The 20,003-nt window shown below is 39.4% G+C and overlaps 1 protein-coding gene across 4 annotated transcripts in view; it reads right to left on the bottom strand.

Moving 5' to 3' along the window:
- Positions 1–20,003, bottom strand: part of sobpa (sine oculis binding protein homolog (Drosophila) a) — a 42,409-nt gene that overhangs the window by 15,479 nt on the left and 6,927 nt on the right. For 2 of the 4 annotated variants that reach the window (XM_035994767.1, XM_031321356.2), the window contains exons 2-5: positions 14,707–14,827; positions 13,360–13,569; positions 9,199–9,350; positions 7,162–7,185 (exon numbers count right to left, since the gene is read on the bottom strand). In XM_035994767.1, coding sequence (XP_035850660.1) covers positions 7,162–7,185; positions 9,199–9,350; positions 13,360–13,569; positions 14,707–14,827 — 507 coding nt within the window. The remainder of the gene's footprint in view (positions 1–7,161; positions 7,186–9,198; positions 9,351–13,359; positions 13,570–14,706; positions 14,828–20,003) is intronic. The other 2 variants (XM_031321358.2, XM_031321357.2) reach the window with 1 other exon arrangement.

Raw genomic sequence — 20,003 nt, 5'->3', positions numbered from 1 at the left:
ATTACTTAATATTATTTGAACAGGGGAATCCTTGCACTTAGTGATCCTTGCCAAAAATGTGTTGCATGTTAGCAGTCAATATTTAACAGAATTTTACAGTAACGTTATGTATTCTTGGAAATAACAGTTACATTAGGTAAACTAAGTAGTATATTTAATTTGCTGTAGAGTACAGAACAGTAGCTGTTATGGGTTTAATTCACCATACACTCCTTTAAACATGTATACCATCTGAAAATGAGCCACCTTCTCCTGCACTCTGTGAGTCATTCATTATGTGCAGAGTGAAAGCCAAGGCAGTCAATGCTGTTATGCCAGGTGTGGGCAATTTTGTTACAAAGAAGTTATTGGAGAAGCGTTGTCTGGAACGATGCCAAATAGCTTCTTTGTGTTTCATTATTAAATGAAATGCACTTTTATATAATATAGACCTCAGTGGGATATAATTGATTCGTATTTTAGAGCCACAGGGCACTGAGCCACTGTTATCAGAAATGGAGATTCAACCTGAGTTATACATGTTCATCGTGCCGTTTTATACTGAGCCTATGCCATTGACAGATGAGCCACTGGCCCGAGCAGCTCTCTTTCATATCATGTTACCTTTAAATTTCTCGCTGCAACCCTTGATTTGTCATGGGCAATTTAGCCACCAGCTCGGCTCATCTCTTGATGATACCAAAGGGCAATTCTGGTGTGTATTGTACATTTTTTTTGTCCAAAGACTAATTGAGTTTGCCTCTGCTTCCATCTGCTTCCCTCACCTCCAGGTAGGGTTTCCCATTCCAAGCATAACATAAGTCAAATATTGCTGTCTGGTGTACTGCCATTTGTGCCGGAAAGGATACAGTGTAAGAATCTGAGAAGAACATTGTCCACCACTGAATTTTACAATGTAATGGGAGATTTTTAACTAGAGATTATGGGGGTCATGGTTATTTAGAAGCTGTCAGTGCACTAAATGAAAAGTAGGTGTAGACGGACCCATTTCAGCTACTTTCTTTCCCCCTTACACACAAATACACACATACGCACCATGTCTCCTCACAGACACATCACACGGACACGCTCAAAGACAGGTAAACGCACAGAAACATACGTGAATCTGGGCAGGCATTTGAGAATACACACACACACACACACACACACACACACACACACACACACACACACACACACACACACGCACCTTTGTGCTATTATTCTGTCTCCAGTTTGTGCTCTGACCCTCTGGCCCTGCGCCAGTTCATTTGCATATTGTACTAATGAGGTGTTGGCACTGTGGACGAGGCGTGAAGCCCACACAAGGAGCCATACACAGATAAAGGAGATGGGATTACGATAGATAGATAGATAGATAGATAGATAGATAGATAGATAGATAGATAGATAGATAGATCAACACTTTGCCTGAGCACACTGGGGAAATGCAGTTTCTGTGCCAGTTGTGTTGTTCTTTTAAAGGTGCTTTTCCCTTATTGGTGATCCATCGCACCAGCAAACTACAGCTGCCACCCAGCTGAAGTTCCTTATATGAACGACAGAGCAGGACATCGGTCGCCTAGCTCCCCTCTGGCGACTCCACCGTCCTGAGGGGACGTCACACCAGCTGCCAATGTGCTAGCTTCCATCTGGGCACGGATACATGTCCAGGTGTGTGTGCCCGTCACCTGCCAAAAGAGCTGCATTTCCCAAAGAAAGATGCTCGTAGACAGGCTCTCCAAATCCAAAGACAAACACAGCCGAGCGCAGCTAGGGCTCATCTCAAATCCTGAAATGAAGGTGCAGTCCTGGCACTACGCATATGACAGGTGAGAAGACACACTCTTCCAAAAAAAACAACAAAAAAAAACAAGTCTGTTTTTACTTTTTTTTGAAAAAACATCCCAACACTAGTTTAATTCTGTTTGCAGTGCACTGTGGAGATCTTCACACACATGCACAGGAATAGTGCATGTGCACAAAAAAAACAGGAGTTTTTCCAGGGTTGTTTGGTAAGGGTAGTGGTATTTTTGGCGCTTTAATAAGCATAAGGATAATTTTTCAAAGAACTGGAAAATAGGAACAATGTCAGCACTTCAGTTCTTTAAAAACAAATATATAGCTGGTTTGGAGCTTTCAATAAATAGATCTTTTTAGCATATTGCTGGCTATCATCTATAATGTTGTTCTGTATTGCAGGAAGGCCAATTTCCCTGTACTAAATGCCATTTTTAAAGGTTGTAGAAAATGCTATTTTCAATATAAGTCAGTCTGGAATAATATCTTCTTTGCATGTTGATTGTGTATTGCTGAATTGTTCTTGGAGATTCACAAGGTCGCAAAGAGTATTTCCTTGCTTTAAGTCATCATCACAACACACAATATGAAATAATATGCAATATGAGGCGTGCCTGCAAATTCACAAATAAGGTACATTCTTTACTGCATCTGAATCTAGTTTACCACACATACAAGTTTGAAAATAGACACAAAGGCATGGCAGTTCGTGTGTGTGGCTCTGCTTGTACAATCTCAAAGCCTAGTTAGCCAGAGTTACTTTTATCTTTATTTAAGCTGAATGGCTGGCAGCTATGAGATAATCACCTTCCTCTCTGTGCCCTGAAGCTGTGTGTCAGGCAGGCCTCAAGTCTTCCTAGTCTGAGCTGCAATATGCAGACACATTACACACTTCATCACACACACATTTCCACAAGCACATTTATACATATACAAGACAGTAACACACATACAAGCTCATACACCCTCTCCTCTCTTATTCATTTTGCGTGCGTAGCCTCCTTGGCAGCCGATGGAGATGCAAAGTGTTCAGTAGCAAGGAGGCAACCACGGTGTGTGTGTGTGTGTGTGTGTGTGTGTGTGTGTGTGTGTGTGTGTGTGTGTGTGTGTGTGTGCGTGTGCGTGCGTGTGTGTTTGAAGTGATGTGACATTTCTGGGCTGACATGAAGCGGCACTCTGCCCCCTCACGCCTGGAGGGAGCTCCTGGGGAAAAACACTGATGGAGGTCTGGGGTCTCCTGGGGGGAATTTCATGGTGTGAACCAAAAAACCCTACGCTGCGGCAGAAACGACCTGTAAAACTGTCCTCGCTACCTGCATCATGCTCTTTTAAATATTGTGGAAACAGAAGACATGGTTTATATGTTTATTTGCATGATGCAAAAATATATATAAAGATAAGTATACTCTATGAATAAAATGTGATCCTTACATACGCCACCTCTTTCTATGAGAATTTTAAATGAGTCCTCCCTCTAGCTGCTTTTCAACCACAACATACCAGTCTACAATCAACCAGGAAGCATTCTTTTTCTTTAGAGTATTTCAAGCCCAAAAACTCCTGGACACAAACCAAACTGCAGGGAAAAGCAGATTGTTGGAACTATTGCAACAGAAACAAGCTACGTTTCATCACAATCAATGTCACAGCAACAGACCTGCATGCAGCATTTAACCCTTGTGTCAAATATGGGTTTCTTTCAACCAAACTGCAGAAAATTAACATGGATGCATGAATATATGTTGTATAGGTTCCATACGTTCTATGCAGGTACAATTAATGATTCATTTCATTGAATTTTGGGTGTTTCATTCAATTTTATAGCATTTGAAAAAGTTTAAATGATTTTAAAACAGTATCCTGACTGTGATCCACTCATCATCTGATCTTAACTGTTAGTCAAAATAATTCATAATTTCTGCTTTTTTACCTCACAAATGAGTTATAATGTCATATAAATTCGGTTTATTGACCATGAATAAAGACAGCTTTGAAGCTTTTTTGACAAAAACTTTTAAAAAATTGCCAAAAGCATCGCAAAAAGCGTCAAACACGCCGAAAAAAAATGCTAAAAAAAGTTCATTTTCAATTTTGACCCGGTAGGACAACAAATTAATGGTCGACGGGAAGACAACACAAGGGTTAAATTCCAACCTAAATAATGTGGACGATATGTGTCATCATGTATAAGCAATAAGCAATGCCTCCTCTAACCTACACCTTTTTGCCGCCATGCTTCACACTCACAGAAGGTAATTCATCACTGCTAATTGCCTAACTTAATCTTGGCAGTGTGTCCAATCAGCGTGCATGTTTATCGGTGTATGTGTGGGTGTAAGATAGCGGGAGAAGCCGTACGGCTGCGTGTAAAAGCATGACAGTTTAGCAGCTTCTACCTACAGCTGAAAGCAAAACTCCACCCTACATTTAAATTAATGCCTTTTAATCCCCGAAACTGTTCAATATCATAAATGTTGAACACGTCAATTCTCAGTGAACTTTCACTGTTGTTATACCACCTCAAACTGGCTTTTGCAGAGCACAAACCAGCAAAATACACACACCCTAAGTTGCAGCACATTACAAAAAGAAAAGAGCCAAACTATGTGTCTGGATCAATAGTGGACAGTCAAAAAGTAAATGAAAGTGAGCAGGCAGAGTGAGGAGACAGACAGGATGATTGAGTAGTGCGAGCTGCACCTTCCATACAAACTAATCCAGAAGCTTAAGGCATACAGTAAACAGGCACATAAGTGATTAGCCGCAGTTAAACTATCAATCATCTTTCGCCACACACAAACACACACTACATAATATAGAGTTATACAGAGATGTGAGAAAGTAGCAACCATAGTCACCCTAGGAGGGGATTGGGTTTCATAGATGAGGCAGCTGAAGATATTTCATGCAACATAATGCCAGAGCTGTTGCCCGCCCCCTACATCCCCCCTCCTCCCTTGTCTGCTCTCCCCTATCCAAAGCACACGCAGACATGAGATATTTCTTTTCAACCCTGACAATATTTTTTTTTTTCAGTTGGAAGCCTGCAGGCCGTGTTGTTGTGGCCAACCTTGTGGGTGAATGAGAAAAGAAACATGTGGGTATCGCTTACACAAATGGCCTGCATGAATGTGCGAGAGCCAGACAAAATATAGAATCTGAGCCGCTGTGGCAGAGCAGGCCTTTCCTGTATTTGTGATGTTTGAACATGTGCATTCTGCTGATGGATGAAGGAAACATCCAACATGTCTGACTGGCTTCTAACCGGATGTATGTATTTCTATAAACTGCACACAAGACCATCTCCAAGATTGATTTTCTGAGAAATCGGCTGGATTGCCTAATGTTGGTAACTGCACCTAATTTACGAACCTATTAACTTGGCCAATTTAACAGAATTCTCATTATGTCTCGATGCAGAAAAGTTAATAATTGTAAACTAAAGCATATGGTCAAAGTGGTTTGACATTCAAACTTTGCCAATTTACAACCGGCTCTGTGTCACTGCAGTGTGAGCAGTAAACACAGATGAACTGCGCCCACTTCCCTCCATGCCGCACTGCCCAGAACTCCTCACTTAAACTGAAAAATGCCGCTGGATATCGCAAAACGGCTGAAAATCAGCAATGTTTCACTGTAAGCTTTGCTAAAATGTGCCTTCATGTGTGCATTTTAACCACTATGTTGGGCCAGCCCTGTATTAGTCAGTGCAAGCTGCAGATCAGGAATTATCAACAGGTCAGAGTCTTATGATGGAGCATTACTGATCATGTATTTGTCATTTATTTTTTTCTTATTCACAATATGCCAGTATTTGAGTGTCTTAGCTCTTACAGAAGAATTATGGCCAATGAGCCACCAATCGAATGTTTCGAATTTTTCAAAATAACACCCCTAATGCAAGTTGTGTCTAACTAAACTAAAAGATAATAAAAGTAAATTCATCACATTATTGCATCAAGAACAGTTACTGTAATGAACAAGCAAGCAAGTGTGTTTAAACTACCTGGACTGCTAATTTGAATCATATAATAATTAAACAATAAAAATGCAATATTAAGGTATTTTGGAACTATTAGTTTTATAGTAAATGTTATGTTGCTCCCTGCTACTACTATCAATATTATTATTGTTAGTCATATTTCTACTATGATTGTTATTATTATTACTGTTATTACAGCTACTTTTAATATCTCTACTATTACTATTATAAGTCAAATCTCTATTTTTTTACTAGTTGACTGGCATGCTGCATATTAGAGCACATAAGGTATACGATTTTCTCTAAGACTGATATGATCTAGCCTGTCACTTAGAAATTCAGACCTTTTTTCAACTATACCTTGCATGAAGAGCTGTCACCGCAGTGAGAGGACTTGCTTTGAAATGTCTGTCAAAATTCTAAGGCTGATCAAGAGGCGAGCACAGAGAACTGGAAAGATTATTGCTGAATCTTTGTTTTTTTTTCACTTACTTTCTCTCTGTGTACCTTAAATGCCACCTTATAAATCTGCAATATCTTCTAGCTCCACTATCCACAAATATGTCCGTCATAAAGTCAGAGCATAATGCAGAGTTGATGATATCACATTGTAACTAAACAAACTGTATGTACTTTACAGAACATACTATATACTGTATAACGATCACGGTTTGAGTAAGGGAAATACATACATATTTTAAATGACTCTGTCTTGATATATATCTTTATATGAATATGTTTAACTGTACACAAGGCCCATTGATTCATAGCAGAGTGCTTTCTTTACATCTGATTTACATTCAATGTCATGTTAGGCAGCCTCCCTGATTAATCTCTGATTGATTTGGAGCTTCCTTGTCAACTTTGTTGTGTCAAATGGCATAGACTTGTATCTACTTTTTTTCTGACCTTCTCTGAAGCTCAGAGATCAAAATAAAAGCAGTTGAAGCGTTGCGTTTTAATCGGATATGAAGCTCTAAAGCTCTTGCAACTTTCTGTCGCAGACAGTTTACGGTCTCCCACGAGGTTTCAACATGTCAGACTCCTCTTGTCATCACCAGGAGAAGACAGATCATTTGTCATCACTTCAACATTTAGTACAATGACAACTAGAAACTTTATATAAACGTAAATGAGCTAAAATGTTAAGGTAGAAAATGAAAAACACATAGTATGAGCAACAGTACAGTAGACGCAAGGCTCAGCTTGATTCTCATGCTTTGGGAAAAAGTGTCAGAAAATAAAAAGAAATTGGATATCACTAACTGAAATGAACAGACATACTCTAAGTGCACCCCTACTTATTCCTGCTCCAGTGCATTGCTTGAAAAGTGATTATGTTTAGATGAATAACTGACTTCAGGACAGACAAGCAGGAGAGTAAAACACGTTATACTCACAGCGTAATTCCTTATATATCCCAGCTTTGGTACAAGAGAGAAAGGAGATTGTTTAACTACAGTCATCGGGGGGGAATGAGAACACAATAACAACTTTGATATTTGCTGTCTTGCGTTGTATGCACCACAGTGACCTAGTCATTTTGGAGTTAATTGCCTAAAGGTGTTTTTTGTAAAACCTATGATTTATTCTCAGTGGTTTCTGGTTTTCAATGTATTATGAAGGCTACTATGCATTTTGTATTCAAGCCAAACCTGAAAAAGAAATGAGAGGGATTTTTTGTTCAAATTACCTTTTGATGTCTTGATGTCAGAATTAAGCATTATACAGTAATTGCTACAGATAATCTCCTGCTCACAGTATTACAGCTATTCTACCAGATGTCATGAAAGCTTGATTTAGCTCTGTCAGAAGCAGAATATAGTGTGTGTTTATAAAGAGCTTACCAGATGATGTCACATTTTCTGGCAGCCATATTAGAGGCTCCCTGCTCTGATAGATGCTAGATGTGTACCCACTGAAAAAGTCACCAAGCGATTCAGGCATACTATGCAAGCGTCAACACTTAAGTTAGCAGCTAGCTAACGTTAGCTGTGAAGGGTTAAGGTAAGGGTTAGTTTAAAAGAGCTACATCATAACTGTCAGTGTGTTGACGCCTGCGCAGTAGCCTATGCCCGTGTTGTCGTTTGGTGGGTAGGATCTAGCATCTACCCTCTGCTCTTGCTCCAATACAGATACAGTAATTGAACTTCTGAGCTATGCTATCCCAACAGAACCTATTAGACATTGTTTATTTGTACTCTTTTTACACATTAAAATGAATACTGCAAACTCAAATAACCAGAGTATCACGTTAGCTAACCGTCAGTTTTACAAATCTGGTTTGCCCCTTAGTAAAGATAGGTATTAGCTACAGTTATAGGTAGCTAGTAGTTGTCTGTTATCATTAGGATTGGTTGGTCTGCTAAATACTTTAGTCAGTTGTCTACAAATGACAAAGGTTTTTTCTCTCCCTGAGATTAACTGAGATGACCTCTCAAGCTACAGTTTAGTATGTGTATAGCAGTGCTGTAGATAGGAGTTTACAGTGTAAACTTGGAAATAATGGAACCTTATTGGGCCTTTGGCTTTTCCGCCTGGTATTGTGAACATTTTGTTAACATGAATGTAATGTCTGAAAAAGCAAGTAGGCAATTGTTTCCCCTCCAGAAAAAAATCCATTAAATAAAAAAAAACAATGACTGGAAATTGGAAATTTAGCTCTGACACTAAAATGGCAAATTGAAATGAAGGAGTGTTGTCAGTGGGGTAGTTATGCAATTTATATACCATGCATTAAGTTCTCGTGTTCAGTACAACCATGAGTACAACTTAACCAAACTGTTTTATTTCAGACCTAAGTTCTTAACACTAACTTTGCCGAAAATTGTTTACTTGCCTAAACTTGAAGAAATAGTGCGCCATTTTGGGAAATATGCTTATTCATCGAGAAATAGTTACACCAAGTTACTCCCTGTAAAACCACAAATTGTCGGTTTTACATTACTGTTTATGTTGTGGCAAATGAGATATATTGTGTTGATTGTGAGCTTTAGCTTTACTACTGCCAGTCTTTATGCTAAGATGTGCTAATGGCTTCCTACCTCAAGCTGCTTACACACACAGACATAAAAATGGTATAAATCTTTTCATTTAACTCTTGAAAAAAAAGTGAATACGTGTATTTCCCAAACTGTCAAACTATTCCTTTCAAAAGCAAAAACATTTTCAGCTGATGAACACTATGACAATAGCATCATGTCCAATTCATGCTATTCTCGACGATCGTTCACCACATTGTAACAATACATTGCACACTTACAAGTATAGACTTATTTCATGCTTGTTTTATGAATTTTTTAAAGCTGTCAATCTTATATTCTCCTCTGGAACTCACTGATGATCACACGTACTTGCAAGGAGATTTGGACATACTGTATCTGCAAAGCCTCTGAAAGATGTTGTGTGTCCAGATGATGAGAAGGAAGGAATCTTACCTTGTTTCTCTTAAAATAGGCTCTGCGGCAGGCGGCGAAGCACTTCTCACTGCAGAAGCTCTTCAACTCACTCCCCATGCTCAGAGAATAGCGTTTGACGCCGACCTTCTGGCACCAGGCGCACATGATCTGCACATTGGATGCATCTTCATCTAGAAACAAACAATAGTGAAAGTGAGTTAGGATGGAGCTGAGTGTATAATTTATTGGGGACAAACAACTGTTCTTTCCCACATTATCTCTTTGAAAACCACAGACCATTATCCTTGACATTCATGCAAGGTGCCATCAATGGATAATTCCAAACATTTTTCAACTTAGGCCTTATATAAGTGTTTATTAAAGCAGAGAATAATAACACACATGCAACAACTAGATGTATTAAACACAACGACCAAAAGACATTAACTCCACTGACTCAGCCCAGCTGCAGAGCTGGTTAAATCCACTCAAGACTCAAGCCACAAAACCACTGCAGGATTTATAATGAAGGCCTGCCATGGGTAAATGTAGCCGAACCGGATGAGTCGGGGACATGGCAAGATCCCTATTTGTGGCTGTGCTCTGTGGGTATTAGAACCTGAAGTGGACACAAGAATGTACTTGACGGGTGTTTACTCGGAAGAAGGCTCTGACAGAAGGTGTGGTCTCTTTTAAATAATTCTCATTACATGTTGTGTGTAACATAAATGTCAGGTGGGTGAGGTACGTTTGTAAATCTAAGTAAAAAGTCGATTCAAGAAGGTATTTGTAAGACAATGTGGACCACTTCTCCCTGACTGACAAGTTATACAAATCTGAACTGACCTGAACACCCCCCCCCCATCCATTTACCACAAACTCCACACAGTTTAATTTAGTTTTGTCGTTTTGCCTTGTTTATCCCCAAATTATTCATGACGAAGACACTTTGAGGGCAGAGAGTACCAAAAAAGTAGAAATAACTGGCACAGTGAAACAAATATTCACATCATATACACAGAATGGAGTTCACATGAAATAGACATTGGGCCTCATTCACCAATCGTTCTTAAGAACAAATTTGTTCTTAAACCCCGCTTACGCAGTTTTCACGAAGATTCTGGCATTCACCAATGTTTTCTTATTTGGGATTCGTTCTTAGGTAAGAACACAATCTATGCAAACTCAAGAGCACTCTTACGCACAATTGAGAGCTGTTCTAATTTAAAATATTAATATTTCTTTATAATTTTGTAACAAATTATTTTCATTATTTTACACATAATTATATGTTTATTTGTTTTAATAAATACACACTACACTTAGACTTCTGCTCATTCGTAAAGCACTTTAAACTACATTGTGTATGAATTGTGCTAGGCCTATATACTGTACTTCATCAGTTCTGCGCCCTTCTCCGGATACAGCGTTCAATGAGTAAATGCCATAGACGGCCTATGGTAATTGCATTCCATGCATCGGTTTTATTTGCTGCTTTGTATCCACTGCTGATGCTTCTTGCAGCAGTACCTCCACTTCAGAATTACTAAAGTTTTTCTTTCTTTTGGAATCGAGGCCTCCACAGTCTTTACCACGTCTTCTTCGACATTTCTCTAAGTGTGCACACGGCCCTGCCATCTCATGTCCTTTTATGGGAATTAACGGGGCGTTTACCTATGCTAAATAGCTAAATAGGAGCAACGAGCACGAGCTTTTAAATTACAAAGACATTGGGACTCATCACTCTAAGAACACACTTGCGAACAATTCTGCTGTTTGAGAACACGTCATGAATCAGACGCAGACTTTTCTTAGGAACTTTCTTAAGAACAAATTTAAGAAAAAACTTAGGAAGACATTGGTGAATGAGGCCCAATGAGTCCTAGTCCTAAAGGGTTAGAGATATGGGATGTAAACAAATTGCATGGTGATTGTAGACAGTTACTGTGTTAATTGGTCAAGTATAGAAACTAAGTAAATAATAAATGGGCACAGTTAGAAGAAGAAAAATGATTAGTAGTTTTCTTTAAGGAATTACAATATAAAAGTACAAATAATTAAATAATACATGTAAGAAATAACAGAAATAGAAAAAAATACATGTGGTATTAAAATGACAAGATAATATTGCCAGTTGCAGTTATAACAGTGTTTTTTGGGGTTAGTGGGTATTTGCGGGCATTTTTGTAGCACAGCCCCGGCTTGCGTGTGGTTATCAATAAATGGGGTCCATCTATGAGTATTCCACTATTTTGTTTTCTTTTCAGTTGATATACTGTATGTAAGTGTGTAGGTTGATTTCTCAGATAATGCTGCTTTGTCCAAATTCATGACCTGTGTGAAAAGGCGTTCTAAAAACTAAAGAATTAACCCAGATCTCTTCCGTCTTAAGATTTATGGTTAGCCCTAACTCAATTCGGAGTAAATTTACAGTTGACCAAAACATATCCCTCCTTCAAAATAATTTAATTTTGTCGACAAAAACATTTTTGAGAACAACAAAATGTAATCCATAAAAAGCTACAATAATGGCGTCAAAGCTAGTTCCTTGTTTTAACCTTTGATTTAGAGGTATGTGGTCAGTGTGGCCAACACATTATTTTAACAGATCCTCAGTGACAGTGACATGCCTCTTCTTGGGTAAGCTGACTGCTGGTGATAAGCTGCGGGCTTTTAGTGCCGTTGCCGTTACTGTAAGAGAGAACCTCCGAGATTCCCTCCAGTATCTCCCAATTATCACATTATGACTATGCGGGTGTGAGGGCGAAAAAATGCAGGCCCATTAGTCTTTCACCCCCGCTCACCTCCTTATCGCACGCTGGCCAGGGTTTTCACCTCATGTTGAGCTTAATGGATCTATGGGGCCATCAGATTTTAAGTAAAGACTAACTCACAATTAAGGAAATAACTCCCAGAGGCCCTAAAAGATAGCACAGTGGACCTAACATGCATATTTTATGTCTCTCCTCTCCTCTGTGCTCTATCTCATTCCTTCAGTCTCTCTGCCTTTTTGTGTCTATCTGGATTGCTGCCCACTGATAACAGAAAAACAAGACATTCTGGGATGACTGGGTGGGTGGATCAGGGTTTGTACATTGCTTGGAATAATGTCTGTACCACAGTGTAATGAACAGGATCGAAGGCCAACATCTTTCAAAAAATCTCAACATTTTCATACAAAGAGACATCTTGAGGTGGAGCTGTTTTTGTCTTCCCACGTCCTGGCATCTCGTAACAAGCCCATCTCAAAACACTCACATCTGCACGAGGGGGAAAAAAACCTCGCCAGTAATTATGCTGCCTCCATACTAAATGCCACCATCATCCACCGGTACCTGCACCTCAAAAGGTCCTTTGTCAGATTTTGTGGGGCACATGAACATGAATAATTCAGCATATGTGTGGGGGTGGGGGGTGGGGGGTGGGAGGCGAGTTGAAGGGGGTGTCGGCCGGGTGGTGGGTTGGTGCTGGGCTTTAAGTGGGACCACACCATCTGTTTCCCCGCCTAGGCAGGGCCAGCGGGGACTCCTCTTGGGCGATGCCAAGGTGGTCCGCTCCCTCCGCCGGGGCGTACCAGCCTCCTGTACCACAGCAGACGCAAGGGATAATGAAGCCCTGTCTGGCCGAGGAACGCGGACATTTCCTCAGAGAGTTGATGGGGTTATATTGACACTTGGGCAGGTGGAGGAATACAAGGTGTACAGCAGGTAGCAAGCTCATTAGTCGCCTGTCCCTGCTTGGTTTGGAGGCTTTCAGGCCATTGCAAAGACAGAAAGTTTTTTACTTTGAATAAACATTCAGTTTTCCTTCAGTTTCCCTGCTAAGTGCTGAAGAATCAGCAAGTACGGCTATACTGTACTTTCAATACAATGAAATCTTTCTGGAGGACAGCTGTGGATAAAGTCTAAGCCAGTTGTTCTAGTTAGGGGTTTTGACTGGGGAAATGACTGTGGTGGTTGGGCATTTGAGCGAATACATAAAAAATCTGCGATGGGCTGAAAATGACCTTGATCTTTTTGGAAAAGCATAAAACTGTTGAAACTTTATGTACAGGCTCTGGAGGTGAGCTGGTTTGCCCATTTGAGTTAATTTTGCTGTCAGTCATAATGTTAAAGTGTTTTCTTGAGAAACAATGACTTAAACTACTTTTCAATTCATCTCCTGTATGTGTCTTTCCAAAAAGGTGTCAGTGCTCCCTACCTGCAGGGGGCTTGATCAGTGGCGGGGGGATCATGGGGACTATGATGGGCAGGTTGCCATGTTCCTTGGTGCTGGGCATGGAGGTGGACGGAGTGGTGGAGGACTCTGTGACTCCGTTCCTGGAGGCTGGCAAAGAATGGGAGCTGTTGGCTCGATCTGGAGAGGCTTCGCTGCTCTCTGTTGAAGCTGGGATTTTTGGCAACAAGTTTTCTAGAAAGGGGAAATTGAGCAAAATAAAGTGTTATTGAACAACTGATGATATGTGGCAAATCCTGCCATACTGTGAGAGCCTAGTATGCCTACAATTTGACATAAAGGGTCACTTTTTACCATACGAGGCACAATAATGTTTGGCTTGGAAAAGTTCATTTTTAAAGCACCCCGAACATTTCATTATCATACAATGCTGCGGCGCAGAGCATATTAGCTGGTTTTCCAGCACACAACTTTACTATTTTGGTTCAGTCTCACCGCTCTCATTAGCCCCGTTCTTGTTGAAGCAGGCAGCTGTAAAACTGGATTGGACTGTACACTAACTGCCCAGCACTAAATGGCAGATTGATTAGCAACTAGCTGGTTAACATAATGGAGCATTTAGCAGATAATGATTCAGATATTTCCCTCAGGGGTTTGTGGAGACCAAACCAGAGCTAAAAGGAGAGTGAATATTAGGCTCAGATTTGTGAGGTGGAAACAAATGTGACTCCAAATGAATGCTTATGTTGCTCTGTGTCTCCTGGAAGAGTATGTAGGCAACTGTTCGCTCAGCATCAGATCAACTCTGTAAGATGTTTGCAGCTTATTGCATTGCTCCCAATTGGCAAAAAAAAATAAATGAACGCAGGTTCAATGTTCAGAAAAACATTCTTAGTCATAATTGTTTTTTAGTTTCACACTCAGTCAGGACTGGATGTGGCTTTACATAAGATTGACAGATCAGGTAACATAAGTTACTCTAATGTATGGGAATGTGAAAAATGTGATAAAAAGAACAGACATACAGAAACCTCCCAAATGTACTAACCTAAACTTGTAAAACTTTGGCAGGAAAAAAAGTGTCTTCATGTTCCCTTATTACTTGTTGTTAGAAGCTGTTCCATCATTTAAGATTTAAGGGCCTTTAACACTAACGAACAGGTGTCTTAGTTACGTTACGTACACAATCCATTCATAAGCACTTCATATTTTCATTCATTTCTTTCTCTTTTAATGCAGTAAACAATCTCATGGTGGACAATGAAGCAATTGAAAGTGTTGACTGCCGGGCCAACCAAGCAAGAAATGCATGCTCTTTTTTAATTAAAAAAACAACACTTAAATGGTGTATTGTATGTTAGAGTTCCATACCTTTGAGGACAGAGATGTGCTGTGGCGTCTCCCCTATCTCCAGGTTGTCAGAGTCTCTCAGCTCCACCTTGTCATAGCCATACCAGCCCAGCAGCTCGTTCATGGTGTTCTCTGCAAAACTCTGCAACACAAACAGTTGGCTGGTGAGACTCAAGCCAAAGGTCTTCATGCTTTCATGTAGAAAATATCATACATTCAATTGTAATTCCTTCAATAAAAGAAGTGCTGATGATGAGCGTGATGATGAGAAGTGATATTGTAAATAAATAGTAAGAAATTTAAGGCAAGTCAAGGGGGTCTTAAAGAGACTAAAACTGAGCGTTTTAGACAAATGAAATATACAGATATATTCAAACAGACAGAATAAGAAAATGTAAACATGTTCTAGTAGAAACCCATAATACAAGTATGAAATGAAAATGAGCATAATATGAAGCATTAAGGCTGTGCAGCATTGGTTTGTAAGGACTGGCCCACCGTAGCTGCTGATTATTAAAGGAATAGTGCAGAATTTTTAGAAATACGCTTATTTGCTTTCTGACGGGGAGTTAGATGATTGATACTACTCTATGCTCACTATCACTGTCATATCTGTACTCTAAATATTAAGCTACAGCCAGCAGGTGATTAGCTTAGCTTAGCAAAAAGACTGGAAGCAAGGGGAAACAGTTAGCTTGGCTCTGATTAAAATTTAAATAAAACGCTAGCAGTGCTACATCTCGTTTGTTGATACAGTACAAAAAACCCAAAGTGTAAAAAACAGTTCTATCAGGGTTACTGTGCTGTTTCTACCGTTTCCAGTCTTTATTCTAAGCTAAGCTAATTGCCTACTGGCTATAGCTTCATATTTAGCGCACAAACACAATGCATCGATGTGCTCATCTGACTTTCAGGTAAGAAAGGGAAAAATTTTGTACTTCCTAAAATGTCAAACTATTCCTGTAAGTAGTTTTTAACATTTTACTGGTTAAATATTATTGTAGATATGTAGATACACTAAATTACTAATAACACAAGTTAATTTCAGTACTCTAATCCATCACAGTTAACAACCAATCACAACAGTAAAAACATAAAATTATTAAAAAAAATGTGAGCAGGACAGTAAAGTCCCAACATTCACTAGCAGCACAGCAATGTAGAGTGGTATGCAGATAGTTAGAAAATAAATACAACCCTATGCAGGTGAAACATAAAAGTATTTCCTCCATAACTGCCTCTCACAACACAGTCAATAAACACTGTACTCAAAACAAAACCATAACCCTCACTAATGCATACAGCCCATTATCACCATACACTTCTCAGCTGGAATATTCCCAGAAGCGTCTATTTACTGAACCCTAAACTATGGTAAATGGTTCAGCTATCAAACGACTCTAAAACATAGATGAAAATGTTCTTTCTGGAAACAAACCACAGCAGCGACTGAGGATGAATCTGCTGTAATTATTTGGTCTATGCGATAAAACATCACAGGTCACTGAACTATATGCTATGGGAACACTGCTCCTCGGCGTTGTAAATGTTTTCCACATATTGCTGCTGAATATATTTCTGTAAAATATTCTCTTAATGCAAAACACATTCAGCTCAAATTTTTACTAAATTAGCCTGAGGTAAGGGACGTGCCTGTCAGTTAGCACACAGCACTTGTACTGTACAGTCTGTTGCCACGGAGATGACCCGCCTTGTCTTGCCATTTGTGTGCTTGCTCTAGATCAAATTGACAAGACTCGAGTCAGTTCATTGTTTTATAGCCAGTCCCACTTTACTCTGTACATTATCTTATCATGGCGACCGCTGACACTCATCAGTCATTACATCAAGCAGTTAAATGTCAATAACAGACAGCTCCTGTCGATATGTCAGAGCCGGAGTGATCATGTCGGAGTGGTTGAGTGCCACCCAGCACATCTGACTCTTAGCTGATCTAAATTTAACAGCAAAATATAGACACACACATCCGCAGAAGAGAAGAGAGTATCTGCATCTGTTTTCTTTAGTTGTCTTCAAACCATTGCTCATTCTGAGAGAAAAAGGGGAAAAAGCTAATTCAGATTGTGGCCTAACCTGCCTCCACTGTAGATTATTTGTAAAGCAAAGATGTTAGTGTATTAGCCTTCACTGTTACCTTTTCATCCGTAATATAGCAAGAAATAAACGCTGCTTTATTACAGATCATTGCTATCTCAGAGGGAAAGAAAGCTGGAAGACAAGACATACGTAATAGACTTAGCATCCGTATGAACTTTACAGGTGAACTGGACAACTTCACATGTTGGGCAGTACAAATAAAAAAAAAAAACTAGGTGGGAAGTGCCTTCAGCAAGTTATGTTCATGTCTTTCAACCAGGCCGATCTTCGATGTTTTATACCAAAAAAGATGAGAGAGAGAGAAAAAACTCTAACTTGAGTGCAGATTTCTCTGGAGAGTGAACACTCACTGCTGGAGGCTGGACTGAAGCATTGATTCGTGATTTCCTGTGGGTGGAAAAGTGACCGTGTCTGAAACCAGAATTTAATTTGGGCAAATAAAGTGAAACTACAAGGTCTCAGTCGAGATGGATATGATGTATACCTTATGCAGCTCTAAATAGAAATAAAAGAAATGTCTAGAATGGCTCATCATGCACGCTGACACAGCCTGCAGACAACAGGTTGGTCCACTGACTCAATCACTTGATACAAACTTAATTAACAGAGCACCCACACAAAGCACAGTTTGGATATTGCTTACACACACACACACACACACACACACACACACACACACACACACACGCACACACACACACACACACACACTTGTTTAGACTGGGGCAGGGGTATCTCTTTGCATATTTGAGACACCGTGGCACAGTATAGGAGTGACAGAGACAGATTTCCTCCTGCTTTATCAGCACATTCACTCTGTTTCCAAGCATTTCAGAGAGAAATTCCTGATGTGCTGTATTTGTATCTTAGAGTAGTAGCACTGCTCTAGGATCAGTTTTGACTCTATTTTGCTTTGTTCATACAGAGCATATAGTTTCTGCTATTCTGTGCAGAAGTGAATTTGCCACACTTAGTAGAAGGACTTAGTCTAAATGCTGGGGAGGCATTATTAATGAAGAATGACAGGAGTTATTGATCTGCCTGTTATGAAAAACCACTGTGGTGGGGGTGGTCAATGGGTAGACGTGGCACAAAGGTGCAGGGCACGGGTCGAGTCAATGACAGGTGAAGTCAAAGCTCCATGCTGTTGTGACGAGAAACACCATGCATGCAACTGTCTGTAGGAACGTTTCAATGCAGTCCACACAAACACTTGAGTGTGAACATCTGGAACTCTGAGTATCAGCGTTCAAAAGGATTTGTAGCGATTATTTACAGAATTTAAAGTCTAATCCGAACACTTACAATCTCAATTTTCTTTGTCAAAGAGATTAAAAAAAAAATGCTGGTTTAAGCAGTGAAGGCTGTTAATGAGGACAGTTCATGCTTGCAAATGTAGCAGCACTTGTGCTTGAACAATGCTGAGTGACAGCAGTGCTCACTCTGCCTGAAGGTTCCTGGAAGTCAGATTTAGTACCACTTTCTGAGCAGAGCTAAAGGTCTTGACAGCAATATACAAAATCGTGTTTCACCCATTGTTTCCATGGCGTTTTGCACCACCTTTAAGGGAGCAAAATATGTAGTCATTTGTTTATTCATACTTGTATTTTGGGTTTCTACCAGAACATGTTTACATTTTCTTTACTGTCTGTGTGAATATACCTGTATTCACCCTCTATCTAAAACGCTCAATGTTAGAGTCTGTCTTTTTAAGTCCCCCTCCCGAAAAAGCCCAGTCTGTTCTGATTGGTCAGCGTTTTCGGGTCTTCCACACCTGCACTCCCAGCATTTCTGCACCGGCATTGCAGCTGGGTAGGTACTGTAACGGCACTGTAGAGGCACTTTCTACATACATACTGTATTTATATATATATATATATATATATATATATATATATATATATATATATATATATATATATATACAGTGCTGCTCATAAGTATTCATACCCATGCTAAAGTTGACTAAAAAAAGGAATAAAAAAATCATCTTTTGGAAATTGATCTTAATGCCTTAATTCAAAAAATGAGGAAAAATCCGACCTTTTAAGGACACCAATATGTTTGTGAATGAATAATGTATTGTAAATAAATAAATGTTCTTCCTTAAAATACAGGGGCCATAATTATACATACCCTTATGTTAAATTCCCATAGAGGAAGGCAGATTTTTATTTTTAAAGGCCAGTTATTTCATGGATCCAGGATACTATGCATCCTGATAAAGTTCCTTTGGAATTAAAATAGCCCCACATCATCACATACCCTTCACCATACCTAGAGATTGGCATGGTTTTATAAGATAAGATCCATATCAATGCAAATCAAACCAGCTATTAGGCTAACTGAAATAAAACCATGCCAATCTCTAGGTATGGTGAAGGGGATGTGATGATGTGGGGCTATTTTAATTCCAAAGGCCAAGGGAACTTTATCAGGATGCATAGTATCCTGGATCCATGAAATAACTGGCCTTTAAAAATAAAAATCTGCCTTCCTCTATGGGAATTTAACATAGGGGTATGTATAATTATGGCCCCTGTATTTTAAGGAAGAACATTTATTTATTTACAATACATTATTCATTCACAAAACAAATTGGTGTCCTTAAAAGGTCGGATTTTTCCAAAAGATGATTTTTTTATTCCTCTTTTTAGTCAACTTGACCATGGGTATGAATACTTATGAGCAGCACTGTATATATATATATATATGGTCAAGTTGTGACATCACAACCGTGCAGAAGTCCTAACAGCTAGGTTTAAAGGCACAGTTTCTGAAAACTGGCTGTGGGCATTTCTCTGTGGACTGAGCATTTTGATACTTTCACAGTATTTTTATAGCACCTAGGCCAGCTTTATAATAAACAAAAGACAAGGATATCTCACTTTTTACAAAATGGGACCTTTAAGTTTTAAGTAAAATGGTCAATACATTTGTTGATTTAAACTGTGGGAGCAATTCAGTGCCTGTCCATTCAGTGTGGCATTTGCATGTTTTCTTTGTATTCACAAGGGTTTCCTTCCAAATTTCACATACACGCAGGTCAGATGAACTGGATGCAGTAAATAGTACACAGGTGCAAATGTAAGTGGCCCTAAAGTGTGGGTTTTTTCCAAGCCTTACACACATTGCATTGCACACAATTCTTAAAAAAATTGATGAGTTAAAGGACATGCATGATATCTAAACTGAGAGTT

Source organism: Sander lucioperca, chromosome 18, assembly GCF_008315115.2.
Source record: "Sander lucioperca isolate FBNREF2018 chromosome 18, SLUC_FBN_1.2, whole genome shotgun sequence".
In the NCBI taxonomy this organism is placed as follows: domain Eukaryota; kingdom Metazoa; phylum Chordata; class Actinopteri; order Perciformes; family Percidae; genus Sander; species Sander lucioperca.
Note: the sequence above shows the minus strand (reverse complement) of the source record. Positions and strands in the feature narration are given on the sequence as shown.